General features: G+C 41.1%; 1 protein-coding gene and 2 pseudogenes across 1 annotated transcript; 1 reads left to right on the forward strand and 2 right to left on the reverse strand.

Annotated features, from left to right (window-relative positions):
* Positions 1 to 3,202: 3,202 nt before the first annotated feature.
* Positions 3,203 to 6,795, reverse strand: LOC145890136 (epoxide hydrolase 3-like). The gene is made up of 7 exons (XM_082981173.1): positions 6,642 to 6,795; positions 6,458 to 6,584; positions 6,293 to 6,387; positions 6,048 to 6,234; positions 5,590 to 5,831; positions 5,233 to 5,354; positions 3,203 to 3,322 (listed from the first exon to the last, which is right to left on the reverse strand). The coding sequence occupies exons 1-7, from the start codon at positions 6,793 to 6,795 to the stop codon at positions 3,203 to 3,205; spliced, it is 1,047 nt and encodes a 348-aa protein (XP_082837299.1).
* Positions 6,796 to 9,300: 2,505 nt separating this feature from the next.
* LOC145890138 (uncharacterized) lies at positions 9,301 to 9,841 on the forward strand (annotated as a pseudogene).
* A 6,084-nt stretch (positions 9,842 to 15,925) lies between these two features.
* Positions 15,926 to 16,842, reverse strand: LOC145890139 (uncharacterized; annotated as a pseudogene).
* Positions 16,843 to 17,080: the final 238 nt, after the last annotated feature.

The raw sequence follows: 17,080 nt of genomic DNA on the forward strand, positions 1-17,080 counted from the left end.
GTTAAAACCACTGGGCTTTCTTTCTTCCTAAATTAGCACATTTATGAATATCTTCAAAGTTTGCTAGGCGTTATTTCAAGTATTAGTAATCAAATGATACCATTATTACCACTACTATGATATCTGCGGAAGCCCGCATCCCATTTTAGTGCAATTGGTTGATGTGGAATAACAGAAATATTTGTGACAACAACAATGAATTTAGCTATTGTTATATAGGTTAATGGTGTTCCATTATTATCTTAGTTTGTTGGTTTTAAGGTTTTTCGCAACAATCATTGCTAGCCTTTATTACTAATCCTTTGCGCGGAGTGGACAAAAGTAAAACGACAGTAGTAAGGGTAATCCCCAATGAGGGTTCGTGACCTGGCTGTGTTCTGGTGTAGTAGCATCTACCCCCGTTTACATGAACAATTGAAGCGAATGCACTACGCTCTATCGCTCCTCCCGTTTTTTTCCGCAGGAGGAGCGATAGAGCGCTCAATCGCTCTCGCGCTCCATCCGTTCGAATGAGGTGTATTGAATTCGTTTCGCTTTCAATCCACTTGGAGAGCAGAAGAATGGGAAGGGTTTTAGGTGTGCTTTGTCACATTGCATCAGATAAATGATAAACATGAAAATATAAGTGCTTGACATAGGTTTAATTTTGTTTTAGGTGTAGACCGTCCACAATGCACGCAGTGTAATGGATTCCAGCACACTCATTTATTTCAGTTTATTTCTTGTTTTTTCTCCGATTCCATAGCTATTTCAAGAGAACCTCGCCTTTTCTTAGATGTTTGTTTATTTTAACACGTTTTAAGTCAACAACAATTACCAAACCTCCCATGTAAACACATGCCAATTATGAATCGGATTGGGATGTTTCAATTCGTCTCACTTCCGGCCAATCCGATTCGCTTGACATATAAACCACTAAAGGTTTGTCCGGGTCGTCGTTTTGCATGGCGCTAGCAATCATTATTACTTCGTCCACAAAAACACACTATCCAGTTACAGCTTTATTATTGCGAAACTATAAATTAGACCTAACAGGTCAAAACAGTGGCCATCTGTCTGCAGCTCAAATAAGCAATCATATTCTTTTTGATGCACTTGATCACTTGTTGTGCTACTGCTAAATGCAAATTTACTAAAGTAGTTTTACTCTGATTTCCATTCATACGCACAAGGATCGCTGGCAGCTTCTGTACAGCTATAGCGACTTCTATGATGTTACGCAACAAATATATCGCTTTCACACGATCACGTTTGCAACGGTTCAATAGAACATTTGATCAGCTGTATCTTAGAAACCTGAGGCAGATTCAAGCTACATTTTTAACAAAAAAATGTTATAATCATTTCCTTGTTTAATTATTTACGATAACCAGAATAAAAGCAAGAAAAGAACGTTAAAATACGACGCACGAACACGTCAAACGGGTGCTTGAAGAAATCGTGGCACGTAAATAAGCTCACATTCACTCATCTTAAACCAGTCATAGGCACAAAGCTTTATTTTTCATTGTATTATGAAAGAACGGTAAGAACAGGAAGAAATTCAAACGATAGCGAAATTGGCGAGTAGTTTTTTCTACTATACGCTGACATCGGTCAAAATACATAGCAGTAGTCGATAAATGACAATTCGTCCAATATCTGCTGAAAATGGTAAGTCGTGTTATTTCAGAAGTCTACGTAAAGCGTAGATACTTCCCAATGTTGGTCAACTTTGGATTATTCATTACAATACTAAAAGTAGAAAAGAGAACATGTATTAAGAGAACATGTACCGCCTAATGAATCTCAAAAGAAATAACAATTGTTGTCTGCAAATGTAAGTTAGCGCACAACAGAACATGAAACAATTCAATGATTAGTGAATAGGTATTGCAATATATATATATGTATATATATACAGGCAGTCACGTGACATCGCTATAACAGCGACACAAAGAGGAAGAGGAAAAGGGCAAAGGCTGCACAACAAGAAACAATAGACACTAAAGCGGAAACAAATTTGTCTGTACAAAAACTTACATATTAAATGTAATGACTGTATGGCATGTCAATAACATTCTAGTTGTGAGGGCATATATCAAAACTTGGTATTGGATTTCTACAGCTAACAAAAACCTTTTTCCTGAACAATAGTACGACGTAACAAAACAAATTGTGGCAACGTATAGTTTGCAACCTTTAAAGCAACATCATCTTTCATATTTGAAAGGACTATTTATTGTCCTCTGGTTCTTGTGGCTGTTTTTTATGGTTTCCTAAAAAATTTCCTAAAACAATACCATTCAAATAAGCACCAAACGTTTATAACCATCATCTGTGGTGACAATTTCTTTGTGATAATTTTATCAGAAAATAGTTCCTTGGTAATAATCACATAATAGGGGGCATTTTTTAGAAATATTGAACTTTCATTTATTCCACAAATTCGCATGTGAATCTTCACATCACTTTCAGTGGGTGTACTACTGAAATACCAACCAAGGAAATCCAGGTCTTTGAAAACTTGTTTTAAACTGCTCCTCTTTCGTGAAGTAATATTCTCTGTGTGGGGAATAACCAAATAGGGATCAAATAAACACAAAAAATTTGTATTGGCGATCTTATGTTTTTGTCAGATCAGCGAGTACCAAAACATGTAATTAACATCTATTAAGTAGCAAACCGATGACGAAACCCGTATGTATATTTGTTGCAACCAGTGCTAAAAGTAACATGAAATCGATGCGGAACGGTAAAATAAGGTTGGTGTGTCCGAAACAATCACGAGAAGCCTAAATTGAAATTTAGAAATCTCACCTGATATACAAAAACGCAATGGTATGGTTTTACTTTTTTTCCTGGAAATTCAGTCATTGCAGTAAGATTTTTTTTACTTTGTCGCAACGCGTTCGGCAGGGTGCAAATTTGCAAAGATTTTTGTATGTTTTCACAAACTTACAAAATCTGACTTGTTCCTTTCATAACATTTCGGAAACTTTAATCTTAAATATGTGTTTTTTCCTAAATATGTGGTATTCGCAAATAACGCATATTTGTAAACAAGAATATGTGGTTTTGTTTTTTACTAAGCCAAACTTTTGTAACAGGCCATATATTTGTGACATGCTTTACTGTTTACGTTCTGTGTTAAGACTTGTGTCGTTTTTATTTTGTTGTACCATTGCAAAGTATCACAACTGCGTTCAGGTGTAATTTGTTTTTATTCTGCTTGGGTTTTTAGAAATTTTCGCATTTCAACTGCAAGCACATCAGGCCTGTCCAAGGTCACCCAATGGCTACACCCTTCTATCTTCTTTACAGTGATATTTTCCACAGCACCCTGAAAATACAAACAAGGGATAAAGACTGGTCAGGATGTCAGACGAAAAATACTTCACTTTGTCATTTGTTACTTTGTTTGTGAAAATCAAGATTTGGCCGAAAAAGCAAACAAAGTGAACAAATACAAACACAATTTCGAATCTTTTGTTTTTTAACATATTCAGACTTAAAATTGAAAACGATGTGATATAAAAACAGCAAAGACTATGTGTCATGAATTGGCATTTGCCAAATGAGGCGTAACGATGCACGTGCAATAACGAGAGTGGCAGTCCAATTCGCGGCTAAAGGTAAAAGCGATATCAGTTTGCGAGATATCACAGCGATGTGGCTGTGTGCAATTGCACATTGACTAAACCTTGATATACAAAAGTTTCAAAAGGGTGGTTTATTGTTCGACGCACGTATAAAGTGTTTTTTTCGTCATTTTTCACAGATTTACGGAGCGCAAAAGTTTCGTTCTGTTTTAAAGTTTGGAAATAGTGGAATGAATCTATCACCTTGTAACGAGCCAGATAGGCTATTGGGACAAACAATACTTTCAAAAATACTGTTTTCACTAAAAAAAGATGTTTACTCTATTTATTCGAAATTTCGTCATTCGATTAAACAACAGTTTTTTCTACGTTTAAAAAATAGTTTGTTCAGTTTGTTTTTCATTTATAAATATGGAAACGGTGATATTTTATAACTTATGTAGGCCTACGTGCTTATGCTAAGAAAGTTGTTCTAGATTCATTCCTGAACAGTAAAATTGTCGATCGTAAGCTGATGGAAGAATTTATCCAAACAACTCTTAAAGGATAATGTCTGTACAACTGATGTACAACTGATAATGTTTTTTTTTTCAATGAAGAATTGTTTTTCTGCAAACAAACGAGCATAGCAGACAGAAACGGATATGTTTTGGGCATTTTAATAAAGTATTGTTTTGCCCATATAGGCCTTGAGTTGAGCTAATTTTAAAAAAAAATAAAATTGGATAATTTAAATCGATTTTCTGAGAAATCAAGTACTTTAGTAATGTAAAAAATGACAAAATCAAAAGGAATTAGAAGACACCGTACCAAAATTTTGCTGAGCACTGTTGCGTGAAGAATATATGCCGACACAGCCGGTACCAAACAAACCGACACCAACTGCAAACAAGCGTGGACGTCGAACCGCTTTTTCAACGGCAGTGATCTTGGTATTGTAACATACGTCACTGTAACCAGTGCTTGTGTTGCGTAATGTTTCATGTGCAGCATTGCACAGGTATTTTATAATCCATTTCGTTTGCAGCATTGCACAAGCATTTGCAAGCTCGTTACCAGATGTATTGAATATTTCGCAACTTTCGACCCAAGTGGAAACATAACCTCAAAAGATTAATCCATCGCATGTTCTCGAGTAAAGTGGTTCATTCAACATCCTGTTTACCACATAAAATGTTCTTCTATGCTTATATCACACCACACCTTTGTTCTCGTACTATGTTAACCCAAGTGATGTATAACGGCATGTGACTAAACCAATCAACTAGCTTCCGATAATCCAAGTATAAATAGTCATATGCGCCTGTTAATTCGGCTATTTTCATTGGGTTATTTTGCATTGGGTTCGATTCTATTATATCGTGTTACAGTTATACTGCTATTCTGATATTAACTGCAAGACTCTCTCAATCTGGTAGAAACGTTCGCATTTGCAGAGTTTCGTAATGTACAGTTTCAATGAAGCTGGTAACAGATTTCAATACAATAATTACCCGGGAAATTATCCAAGTTCTGGTTGCCTTACAGAACGAGGCAGAAATCTCGCGCTCACGCTATCGAGGCACTGTTTAATATCTCTGAGACACTTTTGAGTTATTTACAGTATTGTGACCTTTTCAGTAAATTAGGGTTACGTAGGTGTAATGCTTACCGAAAGATAAGGCAGGTAGGCTGTCTCAAGTACATGGCCCTCCATTCCCCACACAACCAAAGTCGGTTGGGTGATTATTTCCTTTTTCTTTTTCAACATCAAACCGTTATAAAGCGGATTTACTGCGAAAATATTTCAGTAAATCGGATTTCACAAATGTATCTAATGACTTATGTATGTGGTTATATGCGACAGTTTATGTAACTTTCGATTCACGAACGTAGATTTAAACATGTAGTCATCGGAACCTCAAAATATATAAAGATACGGAAAATTTTTTAAAAATTTTGTGGAACTTGAACTGAAAGTGCTTTCAGGAATTAAACCGTATGGTTGCACAAAGTATGAAAGAGATACCTGCTCTGTAGTAGTTGCAGGCGTAGGTAAAATTTCTTCCAACGCTGTACTTAAAAATGCCCATCTCTTCTGGTGTGAGTTGCCGATCGGCGTTGCGAATGCCAAGGGGTGCTTGGGTGTAGGTTTTCGGTAGCATTATGTAATCCAAGGCGCACATCAACAGTTCGGGAAGATAGGGACATTGGAAAAGGAAAACGTACCAAAGCTTGAGGAACTGAAGTGGGTGAGTTATGGTATAGTCCCTATAAAGATTACGATTATTCTACTTTTTGTTAGTACTTGTGGTTTCTTTATAGAAAAGTATCCAGTGACAGTATATTCTTGTGCACATATAGATAATACGTGGTTGAAAATCGTTGGTGCTGTGCACATTGTTTACGCAAACTACGTAATTAACGCTAACAGCGAGAAATTTTTATTTCTCATATATTCTTATAACAAGGATTTTGCTCCTTTACCAGAAAGCGGCCAGTGGACTGTTCATGATTATCATTCTGTCAATGCATTCCGGGAAGATCTGGGCAAAATACCAGGCGACGATTCCGCCCCAGTCGTGTGCAACTATTATAGCCTTCTCATAACCGAGGGCGTAGAGTAATTCACGCACGTCGTTCGCCAAGTAATCTCGATGGTATTGGGATATTTCTAAAAACACAGGACACAAAAAATGCCAGAGCGATGTACAAAACATACTGTTGCGTACTTTGAGGCTTATCCGAGTCCCCATATCCTCTCATGTCAAACGCAACCACGTGATATTCATCGCTGAAATCATTTAACACATGGTGGTAGGTGTACCTGAAATTTAATGACAAGTTTGCTTATAATTTGTTAAGTTCAACGTGGTAGCTGATACACAGAAACTTACCAGCACTCCGGGAATCCATGTAGACACAGCATTAATTTGGCCTTTCGGGGACCTGCGTGCACACAGTGGAATTTCATTCCAGATTTGGTTCTGACGAATTCGTGCTCAAACTTTGGATTTTGGGCAGCTGAATTGAAAGTAAATTTGTTAGATTACGTCTATCCATATTTTACAGTATGCATACCTTTAGGAAGTGGATCGTGCTTTTTGCGTTCAAAGAACTTTGAAGGTCCATGGCGAAAAAGCAAAAGTATAATTCTTCCAATGCAAAACAACACACACGGTATTGTGCCCAGAAAACTGAGAAGTCCAAGAATCTTTTTTACAAACATCGACATATTGACCCGATGTCAGTCAGCAAACTGTAAACGCCCGAATTTTACGCTTATAACAAAAAAGATCTTTTAGTTTTAAAGCAAAACCAATTTGCATCTAATTTGAAACAACTGCGGAAATATTTTCCCCTGAACTAGCGGTATTATCAAGCCTGTCTCAAAAAGTACAAGTTTCAGAGCAATCACAGTGTTTCTTTCAGAGGATGCCAATGTACAATAACGTGGCACTACAAACATTTCGCGACCTATGGCACAGTGTAACTTGGCGGTTACCTTTCGTCAATATACGTGTTCAGCGGTGTTTGTTCACGCGCGCTTACAACGAGAAAGACCTTTGGGACGCATGACATTAATCATGACACTCTTCAAACTTTGAAAACGTATCTTTGAAATCCTTTTCTGTTCATCTTCTGGCTGCCGTAAAGGTGGCTCATAAACTACACTGCAAATAATTTCATTCTAATTTTCAAGCAAGTGGGATCTTGATTTGGTATTCTGGTATCTAAGTGGTATAGAATAAAAGTAGAGACTGAACACTGCGTTTTTGTTCAGATTGGTTCCGCTTGAATGCACCTGGTAACTTCGCGGCAGTTTCAATGAAAATGCATGGGAAAAAGCTGTGTACTCGGATGTTTTTTCGTATTCGCGTGATTTGTAGCTTTTTTAATTTAGTTTTGGGCGTTGATACAACCACTAGAGTACTTCTGCTAACATATTATGACAAAACATCAGTCGTCGGGCAGATATACAGAGCAGAGGTAGCGATTGCATGCCACACTTTTACCGCAGAACTCACTGATTTTCAAATCAAGTTTTGTGCCCTAAATACATACCTGTATGCATAATCTTAAAACGAATCACGCATGTTTGTGCAAAAGAATAAGTGGTTTTGTTTTGTACTAAGCCAAACTTTTGTAATAGATTATATATTTGTGGCATGCTTTTCTGTTTACGTTCTGTGTTAAGACTTGTGTCATTATTGCAATGCAAATTTTAATCATGTTTTTAATGAAACACCGTTGTACCATTGCAAAGATTCACGACCGCGTTCAGGTGTAATTTTTTTTATTCCGCTTAGGATTTTAGAAAATTTTCGCATTTCCACTGCAAGCACACCAGGCCTGTCCAAGGCCACCCCATGGTTGCACCCGTCTAACTTCATTACAGTGAGATTTTCCACGGCACCCTGAAAATACAAAACAAGGGATAAAGACTGGTCACAATTTTATTTCTCACATATTCTTATAACAAGGATTTTGCACCTTTACCAGAAACCGGCCACATGTAGAGCGTTCATGATTATTATTCTGTCAACGCATTCCGGGAAGACCTGGGCACAATACCAGATGACGACTCCACCCCAGTCGTGTGCAACTATTACAGCCTTCTCATAACCGATGGCGTAAATTAATTGACGCACGTCGTTCGCCAAAAATTAACTATAAACGCCCGAATTTTACGCTTATAACAAAAAAGATCTTTTAGTTTTGAAGCAAAACCAATTTGCGTCTTATTCGAAACAACTCCAGAAATATTTTCCCCTCAACTAGCGGTATTATCAAGCCTGTCTCAAAAAGTAAAAGTTTCAGAGCAATCACAGTGTTTCTTTCAGAGGATGTCAATGCACAATAACGTGGCACTACAAACATTTCGCGACCTATGGCACAGTAACTTGGCGGTTACCTTTCGTCAATAGACGTGTTCAGCGGTGTTTGTTCACGCGCGCTTACAACGAGAAAGACCTTTGGAACGCATGACATTAACCATGACACTCTTTAAACTTTGAAAACGTATGTTTGAAATCCTTTCCTGATCATCTTCGGCTGCCGTAAAGGTGGCTCATAAACTACACTGCAAATAATTTCATTCTAATTTTCAAGCAAGTGGGATCTTGATTTGGTATTCTGGTATCTAAGTGGTATATAATAAAAGTAGAGACTGAACACTGCGTTTTTGTTCAGATTGGTTCCGCTTGAATGCACCTGGTAACTTCGCGGCAGTTTCAATGAAAATGCATGGAAAAAAGTTGTGTACTCGGATGTTTTTTCGTGATCGCTGGATTTGTAGCTCTTTTAATTTAGTTTTGGGCGTTGATACAACCACTAGAGTACTTCTGCTAACATATTAGGACAAAACATCAGTCGCTGGGCAGATATACAGAGCAGAGGTAGCGATTGCATGTCACACTTTTACCGCATAGAACTCACTGATTTTCAAATCACGTTTTGTGCCCTAAATACATACCTGTATAGATATTCTTAAAACGAATCACGCATGTTTGTGAAAAAGAAAACGTGGTTTTGTTTTCTACTAAGCCAAACTTTAATAATAGATTGTAGCGGCCTCTCTAACTACGTTTGCGCTCCTACAGCGAACCGGACAAATTGCCTTTTTTCTTTTACTCTCGTCCCTCGTGGTTTATTCGCCCATTGTGTCATTCCATTAGTTTGTACCTCGAATAAACACCTCGCTACATTTGGTGACCCCGAGCGTGCAAAAACGTTTTTTTGCATTATGAATGAAACCGCAAACTCAGAGAACGCTGTAGCCATCAAGCTACCTTTGTTTTGGACAGCTCGGCCACGAGTTTGGTTTCGGCAAGCCGAGGCGCAGTTCGCTCTGAAAAACATTACAGGCGATCAGACGAAGTACTATTATGTCGTTTCGGCCTTAGATCAGGACACAGCAAAGCGTCTACTCAACCTGCTGGACAATCCGCCCAATGATGACAAGTACGAGTCAATTAAAGCACGATTGATTGACACCTTTGGTCTTACGCGTTCGCAGAGGGCCAGGCAGAGAGGAGTTTCGTGATTCGCGACTCTTAGCACGCAAGGCTGGTGCGATATGGACAGGAAGTCAGCCGTCTACGGATTTCGCACTTTCCAACGTGCGTCGCAGCAAACCTTCCAAGTCTTCATCAGGTTTGCCACAGATAATGCCCGATCCGAAGTCGCTTTGTTTTTATCATCGTCGTTTCGGCAAAGATGCGATAAAGTGCCGCCCCCCTTGTGCACTGCAGGGAAACGACGAGGCCGGCCATCATTAGTTGCTACGATGGCCGGCGCAGTTAGTAGTCTTTTCTTTGTGTGGGATAGCTCAGCGGGTCGTAATTTTCTTGTTGACACCGGCGCCGAGATAAGCGTCATACCTCCCACGGGACTAGAGCGCCGCACCAATCCTCCTGGAAAGGCTCTAGTCGCTGCTAATGGTACTCACATCCGGACGTACGGTTCACGTCTAGTCACCATGAATTTTCCTCCCGGCAAATTTCAATGGAAATTTGTTCTGGCCGAAGTTTCCCGGCCGTTACTCGGCGCTGATTTCCTGCGGGCAAATTCCCTTCTGGTTGACCTCAAGCACCGACGCCTAATCAACGCCGAAACCTTCTCCAGCAGTAAACTGGGCAAAGCAGCGCAATCGGCTCCCCACCTTAACGCCATTTCCGCAGGCACATCGGTCTATGCTCGAATGTTGGCTGAATTTCCAGGGATAGCTTCTCCCCATTTCTCGCAGTCGCTTCCTAAGCATGGAGTTCAGCATTTCATCCCCACCAGTGGACCACCCGTGCACTCTCGCGCTCGACGACTTCCTCCCGAAAAGCTCGCCCGCGCCAAGAAGGAATTTCACAACATGCTACAACTGGGAATTATTAGACGCTCATCCAGTCCATGGGCTTCGCCCCTGCACATGGTACCAAAGTCGTCCGGTGGGTGGCGCCCATGCGGCGATTACCGCCGTCTTAACGCTGCTACCCAGCCTGATCGTTACGCTATCCCCCACATCCAAGATTTTTCGGCTCGTTTGGCCGGATGTCGAGTTTTCTCCAAAATTGACCTTGTTCGCGGCTATCACCAAGTTCCTGTGGCACCGGATGATATTGCGAAAACGGCGGTTATCACGCCTTTTGGCCTTTTCGAATTTCTTCGCATGCCCTTTGGTTTGAAAAACGCGGCACAAGCCTTCCAGCGACTTATGGACACGGTATGTCAATCCTTGGATTTTGTGTTCGTCTACCTAGATGACATACTCGTCGCAAGCAAGTCCCTCTCCGAGCACTACGACCATTTAAAACGCCTTTTTAAGCAGCTTTCAGATCATGGCCTCGTCATTAACCTCGGCAAATGCCAGTTTGGAGTATCCAAAATTGATTTTCTGGGACATCGGGTTGACACCAACGGTGCACGACCTCTTCCCAACAAGGTTGAAGCCATTCAGAATTTCCCTCGCCCTACTACTATCAAAGGACTCCAAGAATTCGCAGGTATGGTAAACTTTTACCATCGTTTTATTCCTGGGGCTGCACGCATAATGTCACCAATCTACGAATCACTTTCGGGCAATCCTACAAAGTTGATTTGGAGTGACAAGCTAAATTCGCCTTTCTCAGTGGGAAAAGTCGCCCTAGCCCGTGCCACACTGTTGCACCACCCTTTACCCGATGCGCCGACCGCTGTAACTACCGATGCGTCACAGCATTCCATTGGAGCTGTCCTCCAACAATTTATTGACAATGCCTGGCGCCCACTGGCCTTTTTCAGCAAACGTTTACGACCACCCGAGCAGAAATACAGTGCCTTTGACAGAGAACTACTCGCCTTGCACCTTGCCATTCGTCACTTTCGATATTTTCTGGAAGGTCGCGTGTTTACCGCTTACACGGATCACAAACCTTTGACTTTTGCTTTTACTAAAGTGTCAGCTCCATGGTCATCGCGACAACAATGTCATTTAACCGCGATTTCAGAGTTTACCACAGACGTGCGACACATCGCAGGCAAGCAAAACCACGTTGCCGACGCACTCTCGCGCGGTTCCATTGATGCTTACACGGATCACAAACCTTTGACTTTTGCTTTTACTAAAGTGTCAGCTCCATGGTCATCGCGACAACAATGTCATTTAACCGCGATTTCAGAGTTTACCACAGACGTGCGACACATCGCAGGCAAGCAAAACCACGTTGCCGACGCACTCTCGCGCGGTTCCATTGATGCTGTTCGACTACCTCTGGATTTGGATTATTCGTCATTGGCAGCCGCTCAGTCCTCTCCCGAAGTTCAAGCGTATCGCACTGCTGTCACTAACCTTAAACTAGAGGACATACAGCTCGATCAATCCGGGACCACCATCCTCTGTGACGTCTCGTCCGGCTCACCCCGTCCAGTTGTTCCAACATCATGGCAACGCAAAATTTTTGACATAATACATGGTCTATCGCATCCGTCGATACGGTCTACACGCAAACTTGTCGCATCCACGTTTGTTTGGCACGGCTTACGCCGCCAGGTCACCCTTTGGGCGAGACAGTGCATCCACTGTCAAAGGGCAAAAGTCCAGCGCCACACTCGTGCGCCTCTGGCGAACTACCCACCCTGTCGTGCACGTTTTCAACAGATCAACGTCGATATCGTCGGTCCTCTTGCACCTTCACAGGGAAACAGGTACCTTTTTACCATTGTTGACCGTTTTACCAGATGGCCGGAAGCAATTCCTATGCCAGATGCAACCACCCTGACGTGTGCACGGGCCTTCGCGTTCCATTGGGTTTCTCGTTTCGGGATTCCTTTCATCGGCATATGAAGAGCGCCCTAATGGCACGGCTAGCAGGCCCCAACTGGGTAGACCAGCTCCCGTGGGTTATGCTTGGCATCCGGACTGCTCCCAAAGAAGACTTGCAGGCATCATCGGCCGAACTTGTTTACGGTTCTACCATAACGGTACCCGGCGATTTCTTCCGTTTCGGCCAATCCTTTCCTACCCCTCAAGATGTCATTCCATCGTTGAGGGACACAGTGCGTCAACTGGTGCCGACATCGATGTCACGCCATGGTTCCGTTCGCACAATGCTCCCACAAGCGTTAAGCACGACCCCGTACGTTTTTGTACGCAAAGATGGACACCGACCCCCGCTTACGCCGCCATACGATGGCCCATATCGCGTCCTTGATCGCAATAGCAAGACTTTTACGCTTGCCATTGGTGGACACAATCAGGTCGTTTCCATCGACCGTGTGAAGCCTGCACATGTCGACCTCACACAACCGGTACAGGTGGCTGTGCCTCCTCGCCGCGGTCGACCCCCGACATCAACGCACCACCCACCGCCATCCGACCCGGGGCTGTCCGAGCCGGTTTCGCACACTTCGACTCCGCCTTTTCTGGTTCCACCTGAACCCTCGCATACATCACTGGGCCCACCGGAGCACCAGCCCAACTTTTCACATTCAGGCAGACACGCGCACGCGTGGCAACATTCGTATTCCACTTCGTTTTCAGTGTTGATATATGTCCGTTTCTGGAGGGGGGTCATGTAGCGGCCTCTCTAACTACGTTTGCGCTCCTACAGCGAACCGGACAAATTGCCTTTTTTCTTTTACTCTCGTCCCTCGTGGTTTATTCGCCCATTGTGTCATTCCATTAGTTTGTACCTCGAATAAACACCTCGCTACAAGATCATATATTTGAGGCATGCTTTTCTGTTTACGTTCTATGTTAAGACTTGTGTCATTATTGCAATGCAAATTTTAATCATGTTGGTAATGAAACACTATTGTACCATTGCAAAGATTCACTACTGCGTTCAGTTGTAATTTTATTTTATTCTGCTTAGGTTTTCAGAAATTTTCGCATTTCAACTGCAAGCACATCAGGGGCGGCGTTACGAACACATCTCGCTAAGTTTAGCGAGCTCGGTATTGACGCACGACCTCGTTAAGTCGAGATTTGGTATTACGAACCCCCGTCTCGCTAACCGGACCTCGCTAAACTCCTCGCTAAGTAGCGAGGAGCTGAGACCACTCGCTAACGCCAAAATATTCCGGACAAAGCCGCACAGCTGCGTCGGCAATTAATAATGGCTGTCTATTTTGCCGCTAAACGCTCATATAAACGAAAAAAGGTAAGACAAAATCCCCTGGAAATGTCGGATTTAGAATTAATTTCAGAATATCGAATGCCCAAAGCTGTGAGAATGGAATTGTGCAACCACTTGCACCAAGATTTAAATCCAAAGAGTGCCAGTAAAAGATGTCTTACAGTGGAAGAACAAGTTTTGATATCATTAAAACTTTTGGCATCGGGAAGCTTTCAAAATTCAGCCAAGGACAATATTAATGTTTCACAACCAACTGTCAGTGTAGTGCTAAGTCGATTTATGGATAGTTTGATTTCAAAACGACATCAATTCATCCACATGCCAAACAGGATGTCTTCAACAATGATAAAGCAACACTTTTACTCAATTGCACGGTTTCCTGGCGTCATAGGGGCCATTGATGGAACACATATTCCCATAATTGCACCAAGTGAGGAAGAACATCTCTTTGTCAACAGAAAGGGTTACCATTCCATCAATGTGCAGGCAAGTTGCATACTTTTCCCTTGAGATAAATTGGTTTTGACTTCAAATTCTGTTTGCAGGCTATATGTGACGCCAATATGGTATATCTGGATGTGGTATGCAAGTGGCCTGGCTCATGTCATGATTCATTCACTCTTCGACAATCAAATGTGTACCAGGAGTTTGAGAGTGGAAAATATCACGATGACATTTTGCTGGATGACAGTGGTTATCCATTAAAACCTTGGTTAATGACACCTCTTAGCCATCCAAGTACCCCTTCACAACAGAAATATAATAAGGCTCACAAACAAACACGGTCAACTATAGAGAAGTTAGTTACACTTGTCTTGCATCTCATAACATTAACATGAATGATAATAAAGCTTTGTTGTTTAGGGCATTTGGTGTTTTAAAACAGAGATGGAGAGTTATTGATCACACAGGAGGAAGGTTATGTTATTCACCTTTACAAGTTTGTAAAATTACAATGTGTTGTTTCATTCTGCACAATATTTGTCGCCTTCACAATGTGCCACTGCCTCAACCACTGCCAGCAAATGCTGACATAGATTCACTACTAGACACCACCACAACAAATGAAATTCATGACTTACAAGGTAGTACTGTAAGAGATTCCATTGTTTCTACATTCCAATAAAGTCATGTTTGTGAAATGTTTTTGCGTTTGTTTAGGCCGCATCTCTCAATTAAATCCTAAAAATTGAGTTTTAGAAGTCATTTGTTATTGTGCACCTGGTTACAGTTTCTCTTGTTTGCCAAAAACAATTGCCGGGTCTGATGACTCATGAAGGGGGACTACTATTGCTGAACAGAAAAAAAATTGATTGCAGCTGCATTAAGACAGCACATTGGGGGGTTTTGCAAAGGCTAACTGCTAAATTGTCAGTCCTAGGGGGTGTACAAACAGCCCCGGTGGGGCCCCAAGACAATTACAAGACATCTAATTCTTCATGAATTGTGTAGAGGAGGGTTGGTGGCTTCACTTAATCGCAAATGGAGGTAACTTTCTGTGATTCATTTTTTCACAAAACAAACCTACACTTTTTTCTGCTTTTTTGACCAAAATAATGGCCAACAGAGGGTCAAAATGCCCCCGGGGGAGCAGTTTAAGTAGTTATTTCCATTATAAATTTGGCCACAATTCCTTGCCAAGGGTCCGCACTAACAGAAAATCACAAATTGAACATACTTTCTGTGATTCATTTTTTCACAAAATCAACCTCAATATTTGGGTAGTTTTTCAGCTACATGTACAACAGCACCCTCTACCAATTTACTGCCTGACTAATAACCCTGAAAAACAAACTAAAACTGCCCCAAACACGCTGAAAATCGCCCTGGCAACAGCCTGTTCATCTGCGCTCATTCAACCAAAACACTGGCGCCCATGCATGACCCATTGCATTGTTACACACAATTTTACTCTGTTACGCAGGACAGAGTTCGAGAAGGGCAATTCCCAACCGGGAAAGTCTTTTCCATAGAAATACAGAGATGCGGCCTTTATTGAAAAAAGTGGCTGCACAGCAACACAGAAATGAACTTGAAAAAGTAGGTAACAGAATACTATACGAATATGAAAGTCATAAGGTAGGTGAAAAGAACAGTGCAGAATATGAAACTAATGAAGTAGGGTAATGAAAAACAGTGAACAAGAATGAACAAAACCCTGACAGACTTGCACAGATTTGGACCTTTAAAACCAGCAGTGAATAAAAGAAAATTGAAAAACACATGCAGAAAGAAGCATATTGTTGAAAATGCAAATTAGTTGTAATCATCAACTGTGAAGGGTTGACTGCAGGTTAGTTCAACTTTACTGGTTTCAGACAACTGCAACTTTTGTCGCTGCAAATCATTTGCTATTATCATTTGTTCCAACTGTTGCTGTTGAATTATAGCTATGTTTGATATTTCGACATAAATTTCTTTTTGTATGTCAACTATGTCCTTTTCTGGATCACGACGGCGGTGCTTTGCTTTGGGTTGTGATGATGCTTCGGAGTGTTATGATGCAGGGCTCACTGGTTCTTGAATTATTTCAAAAAGGCTGTCATCCATAGTTGAACATGTGAATGCAACCGGTTCTTCAACATCTTTAGGTGCTTGGCTAGTAGTAGCAAACTGGGAAACACTTTCTACAAAAAAAAAAACATTTAGCATTACAAGTGCACAAACCATTGTAACATAACAAAGGTTACTTAACTGTCACTGCTTTCAAGTGATGATGCACCTTTTATTCCATACACTGCTTGTTGTCCAATTATGTTAATTATTTGATAATGCACATCCGAAGGTGGTGTAGCTTTGTTGACACCAACACCTGTTTTGGTTGATTCTTTTTTCCATTCCGACACTGAGTTTTTTGCAACACTTTTTAAATCCCACCACTTATGTTCCACCTGATCAATTGTGCGATTAACACCACTGATATTGACTGAATTGACCTGTAAAATATCATAATCTATGTAGAGCAGTAATAAAAAAAAAATTTTGTGCTGAAATCTTACCATAGTTGTCACTACTTTCCAAGCTTGTTGTTTTGAAGCAACTGTAATTTCTGGTGAAAATGAACCCAGAATGCATTTTGCATTTTTTTCCACTGCATTAACTAATGCTTCTACTTCAACAGCTGTCCATCTTGGAGATCGCTTTTTTACAGTTTTACTGCTTTTTGTATCCATAATCAATTTCTACTTTTCAAAAACTACAGTTTACACAATGACCAAACGCAAGAAATAAAATGATTCGTCATAAAACTTGCAAAACAATGCCGCCAATGTCCACGTGAAGCTCAACTACCAACACAAAAAGCCTTCCGTAAGATGTCGCATAGCGCGACTTCCTAATTTTGCTAAGTCAGACGTCTTTTTTCTCACGATTTTGACGCATTCTCTCGTTTCTGCGTCAGGCTTTAGCGAG

The sequence above is a fragment of the Ascidia mentula genome, chromosome 2 (assembly GCF_947561715.1).
Source record: "Ascidia mentula chromosome 2, kaAscMent1.1, whole genome shotgun sequence".
Taxonomy (NCBI): Eukaryota; Metazoa; Chordata; class Ascidiacea; order Phlebobranchia; family Ascidiidae; genus Ascidia; species Ascidia mentula.